At 52.0% G+C, this 20433-nt stretch overlaps 4 protein-coding genes across 4 annotated transcripts; 2 read left to right on the top strand and 2 right to left on the bottom strand.

Annotated features, from left to right (window-relative positions):
* Positions 1-1682: 1682 nt before the first annotated feature.
* On the top strand, positions 1683-4172 carry Z517_09537 (uncharacterized protein; the record flags this gene model as incomplete). Its single annotated transcript, XM_013425445.1, has 8 exons — positions 1683-1988; positions 2055-2147; positions 2220-2626; positions 2699-2972; positions 3087-3218; positions 3381-3549; positions 3657-3800; positions 3973-4172. 8 exons carry the CDS (start codon positions 1683-1685, stop codon positions 4170-4172), a joined length of 1725 nt encoding a protein of 574 aa, XP_013280899.1.
* Positions 4173-5313: 1141 nt separating this feature from the next.
* Z517_09538 (uncharacterized protein) lies at positions 5314-12326 on the bottom strand (the record flags this gene model as incomplete). The annotated part of the gene is made up of 7 exons (XM_013425446.1): positions 5314-7434; positions 7492-7773; positions 7825-8926; positions 9019-9663; positions 9716-11280; positions 11336-12104; positions 12190-12326. The coding sequence occupies 7 exons, from the start codon at positions 12324-12326 to the stop codon at positions 5314-5316; spliced, it is 6621 nt and encodes a 2206-aa protein (XP_013280900.1).
* Positions 12327-13859: 1533 nt separating this feature from the next.
* On the top strand, positions 13860-15979 carry Z517_09539 (uncharacterized protein; the record flags this gene model as incomplete). Its single annotated transcript, XM_013425447.1, has 6 exons — positions 13860-13938; positions 14015-14473; positions 14531-14672; positions 14726-14786; positions 14874-15166; positions 15223-15979. The coding sequence occupies 6 exons, from the start codon at positions 13860-13862 to the stop codon at positions 15977-15979; spliced, it is 1791 nt and encodes a 596-aa protein (XP_013280901.1).
* A 580-nt stretch (positions 15980-16559) lies between these two features.
* Positions 16560-19163, bottom strand: Z517_09540 (uncharacterized protein; the record flags this gene model as incomplete). The annotated part of the gene is made up of 1 exon (XM_013425448.1): positions 16560-19163. One exon carries the CDS (start codon positions 19161-19163, stop codon positions 16560-16562), a length of 2604 nt encoding a protein of 867 aa, XP_013280902.1.
* Between the last annotated feature and the right edge of the window lie 1270 nt (positions 19164-20433).

Consider the following 20433-nt stretch of genomic DNA (forward strand, 5'->3'; position numbering starts at 1 on the left):
GCTGAGATGCTGAGATGCTGAGATGCTGAGATGCTGAGATGCTGAGATGCTGAGATGCCTGGGCCGCTGAGATTTTTGGGCCGACGAGAGGGTTTTGTACCGCTGAGAGTCTTTTGCTTGTACCGCTGATCCGTGTAGCAGTCGAAACCAGCAGTAAATCAATTGGCTGACCACGAAGCATTCAACATCCGCAGCGCCTTCTTCGAACTCATGTGGTAGAGTGAGTGGCTGCCAGCATGATTGGATAATGAATGAGAGTCCCCCATATCAACTTGCGCGAAGCCCCTGAGCAATGAAGCACTTTGACTCGATGTCCTTATGGCGATTCCTTACTGCAATGGGGATGGCCAGGCTTTGACCCAGACTAACCCAACCTAGAGAAAGGGAACTTTTGTGACCATGACGTCAACTAGAATCGGGGCCAAGTATTGGGCAGTGTAGGCTATGCCGAGGCGATAATTTGGCAACTATAGGCGGCGAGGCGGGTGCTGGGAACAGGGTCCCTGGCCCAGATATGGGCGCGATTGATCCGTTGCTCAGGCCGACTACCACCACACTCAGTCACGTGCAGGGAAATCTCAGCGTGGCTCAGGGCCACGGTCAGGTCCAGAGATGGAAATCGAATGTCCTCGTGTCGAGATTCCCACCTCGAAATGGCTGTGTATTGAACACGCCTTGCTCCGCCCTTTCACTACCTCTCACACCCAGCCTGCTTTGCGGAATCGTATCATGTACGCGTCCTGCGTCCTGCACGAGACATGACCTGTTAAAGCGTGACCTACAAGCCCGCGGTTCTCAAACGTGAGAGCACTCTCAAAAGAACCTAGTCCAAGACCTGCCGACTCTAGATCTCTGGGTGGATTGACACATGGAGTCCAAGTCCGTCCCGCCATGGCTAACACCCTGCCGCCCTGTGACACGGAGTCCAAGTCCGTCGGGCTTCGTCGTCCATCGTCTAGGATTTCGCAATCACATCATTGTAAGCTTCCACAGTGGCTTGCCTCTACCAGCTACCAGGCAGAGGATTCTCAGGCGACACCTCGAGTTCGTAACGAGGCTATGATTTCCAAGCGACATGGAGGTTGCGGCGTATGTATCGCGGTGTGGATCCCGTTTGGTCGTCGATGGAGTTGGACTCCGTTTCTCGGCAATGGCGTTATCTCTCTCACACTCGGTCAGTCAGTCACTATCAGCCAAGCACGAAAGAATCTTGCAAGCCTCGTCCTCCTTCTCATTCTCGATCTCGATATCGCTCTATCGAAGAATTCGAAGGCGTTTTTGGAGTTGTGTGTGTGTGTGGCAAACAAACCCCTGGCCAAAGGTGCAGATGCAATACACATGTTAGACTACCACTGCCTAGTGTAGTGCGCACACGCGCCTCATTAGCCCGGAAGGACAGATACAAGAGCGGCAAGGCTCTGAGGGGGGGAGGGGAGTGGCACACGCTACCCTGCTGGCAGAGGATGATCACCCTTTCTTTGGAGTACATGCCACCGCTTGATGGCGTGCTCAATCTTCGGTCCTATAAGGAGAATATATATACCACCCTCGAAGCTCCATTCCGTCTGACAGGGGACGACCGGTCATTTTTTGATACCGAATTTTTTTTTTCTGACAGATACCCCTGAGGTGTCTCTATACCTCACTGGCCTTTGTTCATCTGTGCGCTGCAGACGACAAGTATGGTCGAAGCCGCCAAGAGGAATATCACAGTGCAAGAGAAGACTGTCACAGAAGCCTCGATGACGCCGAGAGAAAAGGACGCCTCCTCCGTCGAGGCCGGCACTTCGACACCCCTGGAGCTTGACGAGCTCGATCGCAGAGTCAAAGACGCCTACACCGGTTCGACTGAGCAGCACGCCTTTAGTGTTCCCATCGCGGCGGACTATTGGAAAGGTGTCTACGAACAAGCCCAGTATGAGGGCCGTCACCGGTTCGACCCTGCGATCCAGTGGAGTTCGAGCGAGGAGAAGAAGCTCATCCGCAAGGTATGTTCTCGTCGATGAGCTGGAGTGTATTGAGTAAATCTCTAAACGTCTCCCTCTCCTCTCCAGATCGATATCCGAATCATGCTGTGGGTGTGGATCATGTTCTCGTCGTTGGACCTCGTGCGGCGAAACATCAACCGTGCCATCTCGGACAACATGGTAAGCCCCTTATCATCCATTCCATCGCCTACGATCTTTCTGTGCATTGAGATATGCTTACGCCCTGAAAAGCTCGACGAGCTGAACATGAACACCAACGACTTCAACAACGGCCAGACCATCTACCTCTTCTCCTTCCTGGCCGCCGAACTCCCCGGCGGCCTGCTGAGCAAGAAACTCGGCCCGGACGTCCTCACGCCCATCTGCATCTGCGTCTGGGGCACCATCTGCTGCTGCCAGAGCCTCATCACCGACCGCACGGGCTTCTACCTGACGCGCGCGTTCCTGGGCATGGCCCAAGGCGGGTTCATACCCGACATGGTCCTCTACCTCACGTACTTTTACAAGAGCAGCGAACTGTCCATTCGGTTGTCGGTCTTTTGGACCGCCATACCTGTGACGCAGATCATCGGGGCGCTGATGGCTGCTGGCCTGCTCAAGATGAGGGGCATACACGATTGGAGCGGGTGGCAGTGGCTGTAAGACAGATTCTCTTTTGACATGCAGTGTTTTGTTACCCCTGCAGTGCTGTGCTAATTTGTTATCCAAAGCTTCCTGATCGAAGGCCTCCTCAGCATCGTCGTGGGCCTGTCGACCTTCCTCGTCATGCCCGCCAGCATCACCGAGACACACCGCATCCTGCGCGGCCGCGCGACCTGGCTCCACGGCCACACTGGGTGGTTCAGCGAACGCGAAGAGAAGATTCTCGTCAACCGCCTGCTCCGCGACGACCCGTCCAAGGGCAACATGCACAACCGACAGCACGTCTCGGTCAAGCGCATCTGGAAGGCCGTCGTTGACGTGGACCTGTGGCCGCTATATATTGTGAGTTTTTTTCCCCCCCTTCTCAAGGACTTACTTGAGAGAGAGAGAGAGAGAGAGAGAAACGCCTCCGAGAGTCTGTGCTGACTTTTTTGCTTTGCGTGCGTGGGTAAAAAGCTCGGATTCATCGCTTTCATCCCCTTCCAGCCCGCGGCCAATTACTTGTCCCTGACGCTGAGGAATCTGGGATACACCGTCTTCGAGGCGAACATGCTCGCCGTGCCGGGATACGCTTTGTTCTTTATCAATGTGAGTCTCTCTCCCTCATTCATTTACCCCTCTGCACTTTACTAGTCTATACGTCTATCCATCCATTCATCCATTCATCCATCCATCATTCGAATCGATTCAATTCGATCCTGTCTAGACTCTCGTCGAGACCCTACTGACTCGTACGCCACGGAAAAAAAGATCCTCGTCGTCACCTGGATGAGCGAAAAGTATCGCGAGAGACTCCTCTTCTCGTCTCTCTGCGTGTGGTGGGTGTTGCCGTTCTTCATCGGCCTCCTGGCGATATCCAAGAGTGCGAGCCCGTGGGTCCGATACGCGCTGCTCACGGGTGTCAATGGCGAGCCGTATAGTAAGTCTCGAGTCACCTTGTTTGTCTTTTTACCTCCAAAGCCAAGGTCCAAAACTTTGCAGTGATAGAGCGAGAGAGAGAGAGCTAATACACCCCCTTCCTAACAGCGCACGCGATCCTCGTCTCCCTCATCTCCCGCAACTCCAACGACGTGGGCACCCGCGCCGTCTCGGCCGCCGTGTACAACATGTGCTACCAGTTCGGGTCGGTCGTGGCGGTCAACGTCTACCGCGACGAGGATAAACCATACTGTACGCATCCCCCCCATCGTACTCCTTTACCACCTCCGCATGTCCTTGCCCTTTTCTTTTCCTCTGCCAGTCCCTTCCTTTCTTTCCCTTCGCACCAGCGTTGGCACGTCCTCGCATTCGAGGAAGACCCGAAACTGACCCTGCCTACCTATCTGTATCTGTGTGTTACCAGACTACCGCGGCAACAAGATCCTCATCGGCATCACGTGCGGGAGCATCGCCCTCTTCTTCCTCGCCAAGCTGTACTACGTCAAGCGGAACCAGCAGAAAGACAAGGTGTGGAGCGCCCTCAGTCCCTTTGAGCGCGGGCAGTATCTGTCCACGACGAGCGATACGGGCTCGAGGAGGCTGGATGTACGCTTTGTGCATTAGTTAGCCGTATCCCGATACCTAAGTAGGTGGGTGGGTAGCGGGGTTAAGGAGGGAGAGAGGGAGGGTCGCTAGGCACCAAATAGATATATACATGGAGGTGGTGGTGTGGCATGGCAATGAAATGCTCAGAGGAATGATTTCTGGAATCTGGAGTCTGGAGTCTGTTCCAATTCGATACGCCAGTCTTGATACCTGCCGCTTTACAAGTTTACTCGTGACTCCAGAATCCGGCACATCACCTTCGGGTAAGCCTGCGACCGGCTTAGGGCGGCGATGCTCAGTGTCTCGCTCCTTTGTACCTCATATGTAGCGTGGACTCCATCCAGCCTTTGGTGCTGTCAGCCTCCTACCCTGAAATTACCCCTACCTGTTGTCTGTTGAGAAGTACATGTATATCTCTTATGCAAGGGGAAGCAAGTCTGCCTGGGAATACGTGCCCACCTAGCTGCTACCACCTGCTGCCACTTCTGCGCGTGATTAGTAGTCTCCATCACAACATCCGTAATGACAACGTAGAGCACTCGAGTCTCTCTCTCTCTCTCTCTCTTCTAGGACCGCCTGGTCTTCTACATTTTGCTGCGCCGTGATTTCTGCGACCATAATGACGTCAATATGGCGCCGTTCACGCTGCGGTAGATCTCGGCAGAAGTGATGCAGAGCTTTGTTGCAAAATCGATGAACTGCACGACATTGCCGGCGACGCCAAAGGCAGCAAGGGCCTCCATATTGGGAAGTGATGGCGTGTCGATCTGAGTTCCCACATGGTATGTCGGACGGATGAGGCTCTATGTTCAGCCCACGAAACTGAGGGGTTCGTTCTGCGTAGCACGTGGTCGTTCACACCGGCGATTACTGCGAAGAGGCATGATTGGATCTGGTCTCTTTGCTGCCCAAATCCCTGAGGCGTCCAATAGTAGACTGCATGCAGCATTCCGCCCGTATGCGGCCCTGCAAGGGAGGCGAGTTCTGGAGAGGGCGACTCCTCAGTACGTCGCACTGAATACGTCTCTTGTGCTGGAAGATCAGGAAGTCTCAACGGCGATTCGCTCAGATCTTGGAACGGAAATGGACGTTTGGAGAGGCACAGATGACAAGATTTGGCTGTCCACATATACGAGGCAACCGTGTTCCAGCGCGGTGCTTAGCAAAGGATGATATCCCGGAGGGGCTTTCGAAACAAACCAGATTGCTGATTCGTGGCGCCGTGCATGATTCCGTGAATGTAGCACTCACCGAGATGCCGGTAGCAAGGGGGGTTCCTTTTGTTTCCCTTGATCTCGTCCATAACAAAGGGAACTGCGCTGCCGGCGAGCAGGATGACCCGACTACCTACGCGCGCTGCTCCAGGGACAATTCCAACATAGCCGTGCTCAGTGATACACACCTTGGCATCGACGAACCGTTGCGCAAATTCCTCTGCGGTGAGAACAAAAGGCCACATCAACTTCCTCAATTCCTGGGGTCGGAACAAAAACTGCTTCAGTTTCGCGACGGCGCGCATCTTGGCTGCCTCGACGTTCCAGTCACCAGGGTCGGCGTCCATCTGCAGGTATTCGGCGAAAGCCTCGTAAGAGGCACGGAAATCGACCATGTTCCAACTCCCAGATGGAGGACCCAGGGCATCCCCGACGAGGACTTTCCAGACGAGGTCTTTGGGATTGTCTTCGGTAGGATATGTACTGATAGGCTCGATGTAACTGAAAACCTCTTTCAACCATCGCGTTCGGTCTCCCGCCGTAAACGAGATCTGGCCTACCTTGGCGATTAGATCGATATCGTAAGCGGTGGCAGTTAATATAGAACTATTTCGTGGTGAAATCCTGATCGAATCCTTTTCATGAGAACACGCGCTGAAAATTCCGGATTTGCTTGTCCAAGTGGTGATCGTCTTCGGATAGGTTGTTGTCACCCAGTTCGGCACCCACGAAGGGAAACGAGCATCGTCTTCCAAGCCGCTGGCCCCTGCATGGTATAAAAGCTCCATTCCTTTCCCACGTCGGACAAAGGCCTCCGCATATTTGCACACGACCGTTTCAAGCGGTGCCGCATAGTCTGGATCGAAGCTAGGATCACCGACGTCGCACGCCAACCCGAGAAAGGCAAAGAGCTTGTCTCGCCGGCGTGAGGATCGAGTGTGCTCAAAGTCTTTGAATAGTGTGAGTAGCTCTCGCTGGGCAGTGGAATTGGCAAGCTGGCTGCGATATGCACGTCTCAGTCCCCCCAGACTCAGCACAGGCGCCATGGTCTTAGAAACCGATGTCATCAGAGCGGCGGTTGACTTTTCTGCTTGTCTTGAGCATAAAGTGGCTGGGACATAAAGATCATCCCACTCAAAGGTTCGATTACCGCATAGCAAGATGATATGCGGCGCAAGAACAAGCTCTTGGACAATCCAGACTCGATGAAACCAATCGCGTTCAAAAAACTTCTTGATAATGTCCCATACCGGGTTGTCCGCCGAGGGTAGCCTTACCGTAGCAGCTTGCTTCGAGGATTCGGAAGCCTTTCTGATTTTGCAGAGCCAATTTATCGCAGAATTGCTCTGATCTCCTTCATTCCCCAGCCACGCGCACACGCGGAGCGCGGACTTGTATATTTTTGACATCAAGCGCACTTGGTGACCTTTCTCTACATCATTGGCCTGATCGATACAGATAGCATCTGCCCAAATGAGGATCGACTGTTTTTCTTCTCGCACCCGTTTCAGTGCGAAGTATAATGAAGCAGTAATCCGTAGAGCGTAATCTCCGATGCCGAGAACATACGGTTTCAGGCCGTTCCCCCAGACATAGGATAAGGCCGTAAAGGGGTATTTTCGCTTGTAGGGCTCGAGGGAAACACATATCAATTCTCCTCTCAGTTCTTCTCGGCCGCGTCCCGGGTGAAGCCTCAACAAGCGTATGAGGGATTCACACTCAAGAGGTTTGTATCTGTACTTCCGTTCGTCGTGTTGGAGCATTCTTCGAGCCCACAGCTCGCCTGAATCCCGGATGTAGGATGTGAGGAAATGAACAGAGTCTCTTAATGAAGGAGTGGAGAGTTCCATTTCGAAATGTTTGAATAAGAGATGAGGTGAAGCAACGTGAGTGTTGGCAATGTAGAAGTCGTCTTGCGGCCGTATCTGTAGCCCACCTGCGGTGTACAGGTGCCATGGATCTATGAAGAATGACGCGCTAGCGGTTGACTGCATGTCGAAAACCCTCGCAAGGATGATGACTTGGGACTGGTGTTTGCCCCCAGGCGACAACCGATACCTTCGGATCTAGATAGTCGGGGTGTTTAATTGGGGATTGATCATCAAGATTGGGTACAGGCTCACCATTTCCATCTCCTCTGTGCTCATCGTAAATAGCGACTCTTGCCCGCCGTTTGTAGTCTTCACCAAAATGTGGTAACACGGGTAGTCTCCATTCCTCCTCCATCCAGAACCGGACTGTATGAGGAATTCTGTCATTGCTGCTCCGTCGGAAAATGTGAATGTAGCTATAGACTGCGTCTCTGCCCGCAGAGATTTATATTCTGCCTCGCGGCGGTATGGACTAGTCCATTGACTATCTGGATCATATCTTCCTCCAAGATACTTCTCGAAGAGCTGAGATACCTGGTCCTGTTAGTGAGGGCTGCTTCCGTAGCTACCATAGAAAAGACTCACGTAAAGCTCTCCAAGAAATTCGGTGTAAGTATCGATCTTGTATGCTGGCTCCAGGGCAAGAAAGAGGGTGCATTCTCCTGACCGGGAAATTTGCGCCCGGCCAGGAAGTATCTTCCCGTCTGGTGCTTGATCTGAGAAATTTTCACGAGGGAGTTCCCGACAGTCTTTGACGTGGATATAGTTAGGGTGGCCAACAATTCTTGGACGTTCCAAAGTTTCAATGCCATGAGAATCAGCGCTAGCCATCGCTATGCGTTTCCGCCTCGAAGACTCTCCTTGAACCCTGATATATTCTCTTATTCGTGGAGCATCATCAAGAGGAACATAGTTAGGCCGACTCGACGAGCTTTCTTTTTTAGATATGATCTGTTCATTATTTGATGATGCCCTGTGTGGAGATTCTGGTCTCCTTTGTTGTTTGTTGAAAGTTTGATTGTCGGTAGAGTTGAAATCCAGAAGACCTTCACTCTGACTCTGGGATGTCAAATGGTTAATGTCAATTTGGGCCTCATCGTCAATGATCCTTTTCAAGGCTGGCTCCTCGTATTCCTGCTGTTCTTCATCGGGCCCAATCCAAGTTTCCTGAATCGTCCGAGGGCTTCCCGGGGCTTGAGGTTCTTCAGCAGTTGCAGAGCTCTCTTTGGTCATCGCGTCTCTCTCTTCATTGCTTCCATTTTGTGTAGCCGGAGGTGGCGCAGCTTCATCTTGCCGGAGTTTCTTGTCTCTTGTCTTTGGAATGTCTCGGCGGTCGAGAGTAGCCTCGATGATGAGAGAGCTCGATTGTCCCAAAATAAAGAGTATCAGTGCCACGCATTCCGGAATACCGCAGAAGGCAGCTAGTTGCTCTGCTAGCTCTAGTGGAGGGCATGATAAACTGTAGTCATCTCGCAGATATATCCTCGGCGGATCTGTGCCTCTTTGAGGCATGAGCAGCGCTTGTAGACCGTCATCGCGGAACAGGCTTTCTTGACGGGTCAAGTCTGAGGTAAGGTTGGTTGTCTCAACGTCCCATCCTGTGAGGATCTTATCCGCGTGCCAAATTTTCACCTTTTTCAGTTGGTCCAAAGTTTGTTGCTTGTTTGGTACATGTTCAGGCATCAGGCTGTTTCATGGTAAATGATTGTTAATACCTCATCCACAAGAGTTGAACAAAATAGTTAGGGTAAAATTAGGACGTCTAACAAATGGACTTACCGCTCAAAAAATCTGGCTTTTTCTTGAAACAGCATATCGATCTCTTTGCCCCGTGCCTTGCCTCCATCGATTCTGTGGCGCTCTTTTGCGACCTTGGACAGTGACCTACGTTCTAGCCCCAGTATAGCCATCAGTCGCTTGATCGCGTGTACGTCTTCCACCGTGAAAGCGAGCAAAGACACGATGCCATGAAAGCACTGCCGAAGGTGTGGTCGGTCGGCGATGTACCATTGAGATCCGGTGGTAGCGGAGGAAAGCTCGTCGAAGCCCTCATTGGAATCACCTCCTTCATCAAGCGGGAAGATACTTAGAGTGAGAAGGCCTTGTAGTGTCTTTGTGTCCTCCATCGATATCGGATCCGGCATAATCTTATCAAGCTCTTTGAAAACGCTAGCGATGTGAGACAGACGTGTAGCCGGTGTAATTGCTTTGGATTCCAATACCAAAGTCTCGAGCCCAGCATCCTTGACTTTGAGGTGTTTCACAAAGAGTATTCTGTGATCTGGATGAATTTCGCTGAGTTTGTAGAACTGCGTTAAACACTTGGGGCCTGACCACACGCATCTGTTCAGTGTGACCCAATTTGGAGGGTCGCTGGGTGAGGAGCTCGGTATGTAGATGAGATTTTTCTGCAGAAATTCGTTACTGCTTGTCGTCAGTATTTACCTGGTTTTGAAAGGATCAATGGATAACATACCACACCAGGGCAGGATTATCTTCACATTGACCCTGAATTCGGTCATATAGCCAGCGAACGAAGCGAACCGAGACCTCACGACCTTGAATATGCCCCAAGATACCAAGATAAGTGTTAAGATCACCGTTTACAGTAACACCAAACACTTTTAGAAAAGTCCAACCAGGGTCTTTCGGATTGGGAATGTCGAGTATTGGTGGGAGGACTGAATATTCCGAGCGACAATCCTCTGGTATGAAGTAGCCTGTAGACGTTGCTTCCAAAGGATGCCGACTGCCATCACGACAGTGAACAGACACCGATGCCAACTGAGACCGCAGACCCGTGGGCCAAGTTTCGAAAATAGACCGAGAGTATACGAACCAATTCTCCTTGAGGAGCATCAAAAATTGCTGGGAACTACGCCTCTTGAGTATATAGCGAAAGTCCTCTGACAGCTCTGGGTCGGAAGTGTTACCTGAAATCTTGACAAGACGGGGGATCTTCCAGAGGCCAAGTTGTGTGTGCAACCAAGTTCTCCACAATGGGAGTTCTTCTGACGCGACATCTTTATCGTAGCAGCTGTGTAAGAAAGGAAACAACTGGGTGTCTCTTTCCAGATATCGAGATGCAGAGAATTGCTCGTCTGTATCAAGATATACCTCATGCGAACGGCATAGTGCGCCATTTGTCTTGACTACCCAAAACTGAACGTCGTCGATGGGTTTCTTCCACCCTGATCTGAAGAGAAAGCGCGCCTGAGATAGCAACTCGGATGGAGGTGGATTGAGCTCCGGTAAGTTGTTCGAGTGCTTCTTCAAGATCAGTTTCTGGACCACAGGGTTGGAAAACTGCTTGACCCCGAGGTTTTTATAGAGTCGTTTACAATCGGGATTCTTTGCAATATCTAGATGCACCTCAAACACCTCAATACCTAGTGGGATAAAATAATCTGGGTTGGGCCGTGGAAAGAATATGTTGCCGGAGGATGCTGCCACCCGGCGACCGTTGGTCAACGGAATAAGGTAAAGTTCAGATATTTCCAGTTCGAAAGATGAGATCAGTGGCAAAAGGGCTCTTGCTATATTGGAATGCCACGATTCCGGCATGAGAGCTTTGTAGTCTCGGAGAAAGACTCCGAGGTCGTCAAGGAACTCTTTGTCGGATAGTGTGGTGACTCCAATATCCGTCAGCCGCTTGCTGTCAGAATCCGAGTACTCGTGGGACAAGTATTTCGATTTTGTTGTGTCATTTAAAATCAAAGGGATATTGCTCTCATCTCGAAATTGTTTTGGCACATATCTGACAGTGTTGGGTGACCTCAGCTTACCGTCTTCCGACTCCAGAATGGGCTTTTCAGGAAGTTCCTCAGCCAATCTGGTGCGGAAGTTTCTGAAGAAGTCAAACCTATACGAATAATCTGGCAGGTATCTAGGCCAGGTGTAGCGAAATGCCGTGCCCTGGAGATACTGAACATCTCCCAAGAAAGCAGCCAGCATTGCTTCCCGGAGTGCGGTGTTCCATTGGGACGAGCTGTCGATGTCTCCACGATTGGCGATGAGCAGAAAGTCGGCGTGGATGAGAAACTGTCATCCTGTAAGCATGCACGCAAGACAGGAGGCGAAGCTGCCACATAATTACCTTGAACCCATAATCGCGTATCGGAAGAAATGCATAGACTTGCTGCGGCTCAAGCTTGGTCTCTTGGGCATCGATGTACGGAAATGCCAGCAGGATAGCAGACTCGTCGCGGCCGCGGCGTTTCTGCTCATACGGCAATGGAGTGACAATATGACGACGGACCAAGTAAGTCATAGACTTATCACCGTAGCTCAAGGTCGTAGCTTGCCGAGCTTGATCGTCGCTGCGGCCTAGAGTGGTTTCCCATTTGGGCTCATCCAGAGGCGAGGCAGCAATGTGGATTTCCTTCAAATTTCTTAGAAACATTAGGCATCTCGGGTCCATTGATCTCATTTCGTCGACCAACTCCGTCTGGCCACCGCTGTCACGCAGTTCTAATAGTACTGAGGTAAAGCCAGGGAGTGGCTCGACCGGAAAAGTGTCGCACTCGGGAGTGATCATGCCAAGGTTTGTTTTCGTCCTGTCGAACTTGAAGGAGTAGCAGCCAGAGACTATCGAAACAACATCGGCGATTTTGAAAACGGACTTGAAACCGATTCCCTTTTCACCAATTTGGCTTCCGGAGCTGGACTTTGTGCTCCGACCAACTCTGCAGAGTGCCTCAACGTCGCGTCTGGTAAATCCCACCTCGTTGTAGTCCAAGCGGAGACGTCCATTCCAGTAGTTGATCAACATGCGGGGTGTCGGTGTGGTGTAAGAACAGTCATCAGCATTTTGTATCAATTCCAACAAGAAGTGTGTTGACTTTTCGTAGAGCCCTTCGGCGAGGCTGGGGAATGATAGAATTAGCTGCTTGTCTTTATTCCTCAAACATCCAGAAGGACGGGGACAAAGGGTAGGCATCGGAAAATTACATGGAAATAGACGCCTCGAGGTCCTCCCGATTAGCGATTGAGATATCTTGCTCTCCTGCATTCTCGAATCCTCGACTTCTCCGAATTTGCTCGATGTGTTCATTGGCTTTGTCGCGCGATTCGGGCCTCTCATCCATCTGGGATGGAATTGAAAGCGAACAGTGTGTTGCAATTTCTTTCTGAATTGACCTGCAACTAACTAAATGTTCAGTCAACTTGGCGGAAGGAAGGCTGCCATCTGTTTATGAGTTCGGACACTCAGACGTGGCAATGCAGTTACGAGGCAACCATGCGACGGCCTTTTGGTCACACGCTAACGGGCGTTTTGGGAGCATCCAGCACGGAAGAAAGCCGCTGCCCAACGCGGTCAGAAGGCAACCTCCGGGCACAATTGACGATTGGGCGTTCAACATAGTAGCGCAAGATATTGAGGCGGTGTCGAGAGTCAATGAAGTCTGATAGGTGATCCATGCATTAGGGATGAAGAGTAGTCAATGGTCAATGAGGAAGGTCTGACTGCGTAAAATGTAGCTGTGTGGCTTGTGTAAGAAGCCGCTCACGTGCAGCTCACGTGGTATGGCAGTGGCTGTGCGTTGCCTAACGGTGTTCTTGGCACCCTGACACAACAAGGCCGCTACTTGTAGGTAGTCATGACTCGCTCCAACTGGCCTGATAATTACTCAGATCATGAAACGGAAATGGACGTACGTCGAGAAAGGCATGGAGGTTAAGAATCGCAACTGAGTTTCTGTGGTATTTTGTGCGAGGCATTCCACCGTTCCCACCAACCAATCATATCGAGCCAAATTCCGCCCCATCTTCTCATTTTCGGGGTTGCACCCCGTCGCTCGAAATGGCGTGCTAGTCTTATCAGCACTTTTTACCTCGTACACCGTCACCACCGTGATCGTCCATCATTCAGTTCAGTTCTCAACGCTGCAATTCCTACTTCTTCTACTTTCTCCTTGTAAATTCCTAGACTGCTACAACTCATTGCTGGTAGCGTTGTCCCTCCTTGTGGTGGTGCGTGCCTTATCAATCCCCGATCAGATCAGACCAGACCAGATTAGACTCCAAGTCACATCGGTGTTTGTTGCTGCTCTGCAAGCCACGTGGCGCCCGCGTGCGCGCTCTCTCTCTCTCTCTCTCTCTTTAAAGATGCGGCGACATGGCGAGAGGAGGATCTCGTAAGTACTGTTGACAACGCAGGCGGAGCAGGATGGGGCAGGGCAGACTTGGGTGTCTGTGTCCAGTCCTGTCCTAGCCCCGTCCAGCCAAATCAACTCAACTCGGACTGCTGCTAATACTTACCATCATGCAGGTGCAAACGGTGTCAGACACGCAAGGTGCGTTGCATTCCCGGTCGTCCCAATGGCCCTCGTCGGAAAATGAATTGAAAGAGAACTGATGTCAATCCTTGATGCCCCCAGATCAAATGCTCGAGAACCACCCCTTGTAATAGCTGCACCGCCGCCGGAGTCCAATGTGAATTCCGTGCCGACGACTGGAAACGAGCCCCAATATCGCACGAGTATGTTGGTGCGCTAGAAGGGAGGGTCGCCGCGTTGGAACTGTTGCTGTCGAGTATCAAAACCTCGGCCGCGCCCCAGAGAAGCGCCATCATCGATGGCATCGATTTCCTAGACCACTTGCCTGCTCCCGTGCCCAACATGACTTCGCCTCCCCAGGGATCGGCAACGTTTGTGCGTGACGATGTCCCTCGAGGGTTCTGGGGCGTAGATGAGGATGGTTCGTTCACTCTTGCCTCCCCCGTCTCCTCTTCCTCACCCTTCGACCATCGATGTCGACTGATGTTCTGAAACAGGGGTCACCGTCTTCCACGCTCCCGGGAGTGCATATGGGACTGGCCTTTTCTCATGCCACAAATCGAAGCCTGTGTTGCCCGCCAAAGCACCCCTCGTGGACAACATCGCCAGTATCCCCAAGGTTGTCATCCAGGAATGTATCACCTTATTCTTTAGATGGCAGCACCCTTTCTGCACGCTTGTGGACCGCGATGCACTTCTCCAGGACTGTAGACATCACCCGAGGACCCCCATACCTAGACTGTCGGCGCTCCTGCACGTCGTATGTGCTTTGGGTGCCCTGATGTCCGACGATCACAATGTTCGAGAGTTGGCCGATCCCTTCGCCGCCTCGGCCGAGGATGCTGCCACGAACAATAGCTTCTGGTGCCCTCATATTGCAACGTCGCAGACCCTGTTGCTGTGTTCCGTCTTTGCCGCTGGGAAGGGAAAGGTGTCCAAGGCCTGGATGTATTCAGGTGCGCACATCACATCACATTGATAGACAAGGCAGTTTCGACTAACAAAGTCTTCAGGCATGGCCCTGAGGATGACCCAAGATCTTGGTGTCCACGAGAGCAGCTCACCGCTGTTGCCCGAAGAACATGCTCAGAGTGCGCTGCTTGTCAACTTGGAGTTGCGGCGGCGCATGTCTCTAACCTTCACTATTTCCGATAAGTTCCCACCTCAATCTTGACGATAAAGGTAGATTGCACTAACTCAAGTCGCAGATTCTTCAGCCTCTTTTTCGGGCGGGCCCCCATGAATGAAGACCACTCTTTCGTGTCTGAGGTACCGACTCTCGATCCTCTGAATACCAATTCCAGCTGGGACCAAGCAAACTCCCTAGACGAGGCGGCCTCGGTGTCCCACTTGCAGCAAACGGTAGATCAGCACCGCAAAAACAGCTTCGACGACGATCGAGACCAGTCTCGTGTCTCGACGCTGTTGTTGACCAAGCAAGCGGAACTGGGCAACATCATCAAAGATATCCAGTTGCAAGTACACTGCAAGAGGAAACTCCACCTCCTCTCCGAGTACTGCCTTCAAGCGCTGTACAACAAGCTGAATGCCAGACTCTGGAGTTGGTATGATTCTCTGCCGGGTGATATGCGGTGGAGCCGATGGAGCTCGAATCTCGAAGAGGTAGAACCGAGCCTTGCAAATCTTCAGTACGACCATACTTCTTATATATTATGTTGAGGATCTCACTGACAAGTGGCTCCAGCATGATCTATCACACTGCGCGCATCAGCCTGAACCGGTCCCTCATCTCCGCTGACGTGCATGGGACTTCATCGGAATATTCCAAGTTGGTATTCGATGCCTTTGAAGCTTGCAATGGCTCCGTCGAGACGATCGTGGGAATATTCCGCCGCTTCAATGCACAGCACACCTTGAAGAATGCGCCACTCAGCTTCGTCCACGGTGCGGTGACCGCGAGCGAGGCGAGTCTGGCCATGGCTGCATGTTCTCGCAAAGGCCGCCATACACAACTGAGTATTCAGGACACTTGCCTCTCTGCGATCGATACAGCTCTGGCCGACATGGCCCACGCATGGGAAATGGCCAACAATGCAAGACATGGGCTGCGAGAAGTTCTGAGTCGCTGGGGCGTCTCGTTCGACACCGACGAACACTCTACAGCGGCATCTTCCCCCCAAGGGACAACGACAACCAATTCACCCAATTTCTTCTATCTTCAAAACACCGACACGACGTCGAATGTCGTGACGACTGCCTATTACATGCAACCCGGCCTGTCCAAACCCAATGATATATGGGGAGCACCGCCCCTCGATCTGGAGCTGCTCGCTCAGACTGACATCGACGCCGGGCTCACCACCATGTTCCACAACCCGGACGACTCGGACAGCAATTTCTGGAATTCTGTCATGGGGAGTGATAACGGGACGCCGTCTTCGACATCTCCGTCGTCATCTTCCAGTGGCTCGCGTGCCTCCGCTTATGTGTATCGGACGTGAAAAATGAAAACTGGTAGATTTTGTGGCGCGTTTCAGGCAAAGGGTATCAAAGCAAAAAGTAGGGTCCTGGAGACCGGATCGGATCCTCAGGTCCATTTGTCCAACGTGGATGGGCTGGCAGCGATTTTTTTTTTACATGTGACACTAAATGACTTTCTCAGGTGTTCGGTTGACTTTTGTGAAAAAGTGAGAACTTGTCTACCCTGGCACGTGCCTGGCAATGACATTGGACCCGGGAGTGTGTCTTATTTGTTCTCTTGAAACCTGGTCGACTTCTATGAAGCAAGGGTTAAAGTGTCAAGGCAGACGGGGGGTTTATAAATCTTACTATGTGGGAGACGTGTCTCGAGAGTTACTGTTTGATACTTCGACGTGGCCTAGCTTTTGCCCATAGGGAGAATGTCATCGTATCCAGCAGACCGCACGTGGTTCCTTTGAGAGGCATGCATTGCCATGAGAGCAGAACAAGGGCTTGAATCGGGCAGCATGCTATCAATGTCCGATATAATTGAAAATACCTTTTTTTGTTGCTCGATCTTATGGAGTTATATACAAGGAGATCAAGGCAACCGGAAGGGAATCACGGCGTCCAAAATCCGTCCTCCATCAGCCCATCAACCAATAACCCTGGGCGACGTTCCCCAGCCTGTATGTTGTTGCTCGTCTCAAAGTTGGAAAATCCCGCGAGACCATTGCTGCATTTGAAAGAGCAGATGCGATCCACGCACGGAATTCCATGATGATAGGCCACCGCCGCCTTGGCTTCCACGGGTGTATGCTCAAAAATCAACACCTCGTCCGAGTCCAACACATACTTGACGCGTCCGCCACGGTTCACGCAGCCGTCTGCTTCCATGTACGCGAGTACATCAATGTCCTTTGCGTAAGTGACCACGCCGTTACGCACCACCCAGCCAAAGTTGGCTATGCGGTCGTCGTAGGAGTGGTATGTCACACCGACAAAGGACAAGGCGTCCCCTGCCGTACCGACGACCCAACGATGAGAGAGGATACTCTTGTTCCAATCACGGGGACCCCAGGCGTGATCACGAATACCCCAGCCATTGATGGTGTAGGTTTTGCCTTTGATCGTGACGGAGCCGCTTATGGTACCGGGGACATCGAAATGGTGGGAAGCAAAACCAGACTTCATGCTGCCCTTTTGTGGAAATCCAGAGAGATTAGGTCCGATATCTTTGTGGTTGATGAATGCAGAGAGCTCGTGCTCTGGATCCGTAAAGGTCCATTTTGAGAGACCGTCTTGGAAGATATGGGTGCAGGTATCGTCACCACTTCCCATACCTCCGCCGGGAAGGAGGTCGGCATCGCGGAGAGGAACATACTTGGTGCGCTTGGACACGCCCTCGGGGGTGATGAGATGGGTCCAAAGTGTGACCTTCGCACCGCCGGGAAGGTTGGGTTCGTGGCCCAGGCGGTGAAAACCACCGACTTTGTTACATTCGTCCCACCAGACGAGGACGACGCTCTCTTGCCAGTTCGGTTGAGGACCAGGGGTTTGGCGATTGTTCGCTTCGTCACCGAAAATCATCAGCTTTTGGCCGCCTGTGGCTGTATCGTGAAATTTTCCCGAAGACGAACTCTGGTTTGTGCTTGTTTGCCCCTCTGCGGCCGCCGCGGCCACAACAGCAGTATCACTCTCGCTATCAAGCACATCATCTGTTGTTGGGAGCTGCGCGACAGATTCCGGAGGCAGTGACGTATAGTTCAACCCCATTTCCATGAAAAGTGCGTTGTAACCGAGCTCCCCCAGAAAAAAACGCAGGTCATTGGACCACCCTTTTTGGATGCTCAGAGTGGTCCTATTGAATGCCAAGGTCGTTCGGAGAATCGAGTAAGCTTGACAAAAGGCAAAATGCTTAGGGTTGATCTCTCGACCTCCCGCAGCGCCGTATGCAGCTATGAATTTATCCCAGGGCATGTGTTTAGAGACCAGCGGTTGGATATATGCGAGATCTTGTTCCGGGGCGCCAAAGTCGGCCGTCTCCCAATCTAGGACGGCGGTGATTTGGCCGTCCTTTTCCAGCAGGTTGTGGACGTTGAAGTCGCCATGTGTCACGACCGGACGCCTCTCATCGTCCGGTACGTGTTTCATCATCCAATCAAATAGCCAGACAAGGTATGGGGACTCCAGATGCTCCACGGATGTGTAGTACACCCACCAGCGTTCCAGGGCACTGCGGTATCGCTGCGTGACGGTTTGTGTCAGGACCTTGGAATCTTCGTACTTGTCAATGTAAGGCTGGAATGTCTCCAGTGGGATAGCATGCAGTTTTGCGTGAAGAGATGCCAGCTGCAGGAGGAAGCTTTCGTCGAAACTTCGGTTGGCGGAGCTGAGCAGTGTTCCGGGGCAGGTTCCTGGCATGAGTGACATGACACATATGGCCCCATCGATGCCATCGGGGCCAGGTACAGGCTCAGAGGCCTTGTACACTCGCGGGGCAGGGAAGTCCGTGCAGTTCAGGCATTGAAGCAGGGCAAACTCCTGATGTGGTCGAAAAGCACCGCGTTTAATGAGTGGCACCGCATCCTCTTTCCGAACGACCATCGTCTCTGTGCTGTCATCATTGTAAGTGACTACGCACGAGTACGTCTGTTTGCCGCCGCCGCCAGTGAGACGTTTAAGTGAGCCCAGGCGTGTGATGCCACGTTTGCCTATCAAAAGGCGTCGAAGGAAGGCTTCACTTAGAGGCCCACCAGGATTTTCTTCTGGGAGCCGAATATGGGGCAGATCGACCGGCAAGGTTAAAATACCCCCATAGTAGTCATGCTCCCATTTGGCCGCCCTCCGCAGGAGCTTCGATGAGTTGGGGTCATTGTTCTTCTCTCCCACAAGGCGTTCAGCTAGGGTGAAGAGTTCGTTCGTCAGCTCGCCGTGACGGGCGGCGAGATCGTCGAAGTTTCGGTCCAGTCGTGGAACAGGCGGGTTCCGTCGAGACGATGGTTCAAGTGTTGTCAGGATCTCGGCGAGCAAGGTTTCGCCTTGTAGCAAGGCATCCTGCAGAAAGCCGATCTGTGAGCTCTGCCGCCTAAAAAGGTCCGTCAGGATAGCCTGGAGGGACCCTATGTAGGTTTTGGCCTCGTCAGAAGTCACCTCGGGTAAGATGACCTTGTTCAGCACATCAAGTGCAGCCGCGAGGCTGTGTGTCGTTGGAATGAGTCTCATCCTAGTGGTGTTGCTTCACAACAGTATCAGAGCTCGCCGTGGTCAAGCATGGCCGTCTGAGTGCATAATAACCCGAAACCTGGGAAGCTGTTCGGGGCATTGGGGACCTCCACTCCCTTTCACGTCTGCTCGACCTTCGGAATCCGGAGCCTAGTCTCCCGTGCATCGTAGAGATTCTTGATGATGGCCCGATTTCAGAAAATGATCCGGTGCTCGCAAAGTGGAATACCTTCACCTCTATAGAGACACGAGCTCACTGTTCTCGTTGTCTCTGGGCCCAGTTGTACTATCCGACCGCTCATTTACAACGACCTCTGGGATAAGTGCCGGCGACGAGGTCACAATCAAGTTAAGGAGTGAGGCACGTGTTGGCGTTCAATTTTCTGAAGCAGTCTGATGAATAACAAGCTGAAGAAAGATTCAGTGTCTATCTATACACTCATCGATAGAATATGCACATAGCTCGCCTGCTGTAAGTGGAATAACTTGATTGATTGATTGATTACATAGGCTAGGAAATCTATCTAGCGCGCCTGCGGATTTGTTATGTACCGCGGTGGAAATTATTCGGCCAACCTTCCCGACAGGGTTAGGGCAACACCTGCCAGTCTAGGAAGACTTACAACGAAAACTTACAACAGCAATTGTCTGCGAATACATGTGGTACGTAGAATGAGTGCAATGTCGTCCTAGGTCGCATACCGTCATATCGCAAACTCGATGTTGGGCTTGTACCACCGGCAGGAAAATCGCACAGAGAAGCAATCCAAGGAGCTTTGTGCCACTAATACCAGCTTGGTAGAGCCCGAAAGATGCGCTTTCCGGGTACCGGAAGCTCTCTGACCCGCGGATAACACGAGCACCCGGTTGGCTTTTCTCTTGGAGATCGGCATAGCCTTGCATTTACGGCTACCAGGTGCAATATCATCTATATTGTCCTAACATGCTAGCCAGAGTCTCCCACTATCCGCGAACCCCGTACCCCGGGAATAGAAGTTGCGTTCAATGCTTTAGGGCGCCTGCTGACCTCTTTTTACGAGTACAAAACTCAGAAACGCACGCCCTGTTCTGGAGTCGCCGGCGTATCCAAATTGCCGTTCCTTCAGCTTCTTTAAAGCTTCTAAAAATGCAGCAAGGACGGAGAGGAATAACAAAGGACATCCACAATACAGGTGAGCAGGTTAAGGCAGCATGTTGGACTATTCAGCCTTCGTTGAATTGATCAAAAAGTGCAGGCTTCTGGGCACCCGCCCTTGACAAAGAAAATGTC

Source organism: Fonsecaea pedrosoi, assembly GCF_000835455.1.
Source record: "Fonsecaea pedrosoi CBS 271.37 unplaced genomic scaffold supercont1.6, whole genome shotgun sequence".
NCBI lineage: Eukaryota > Fungi > Ascomycota > Eurotiomycetes > Chaetothyriales > Herpotrichiellaceae > Fonsecaea > Fonsecaea pedrosoi.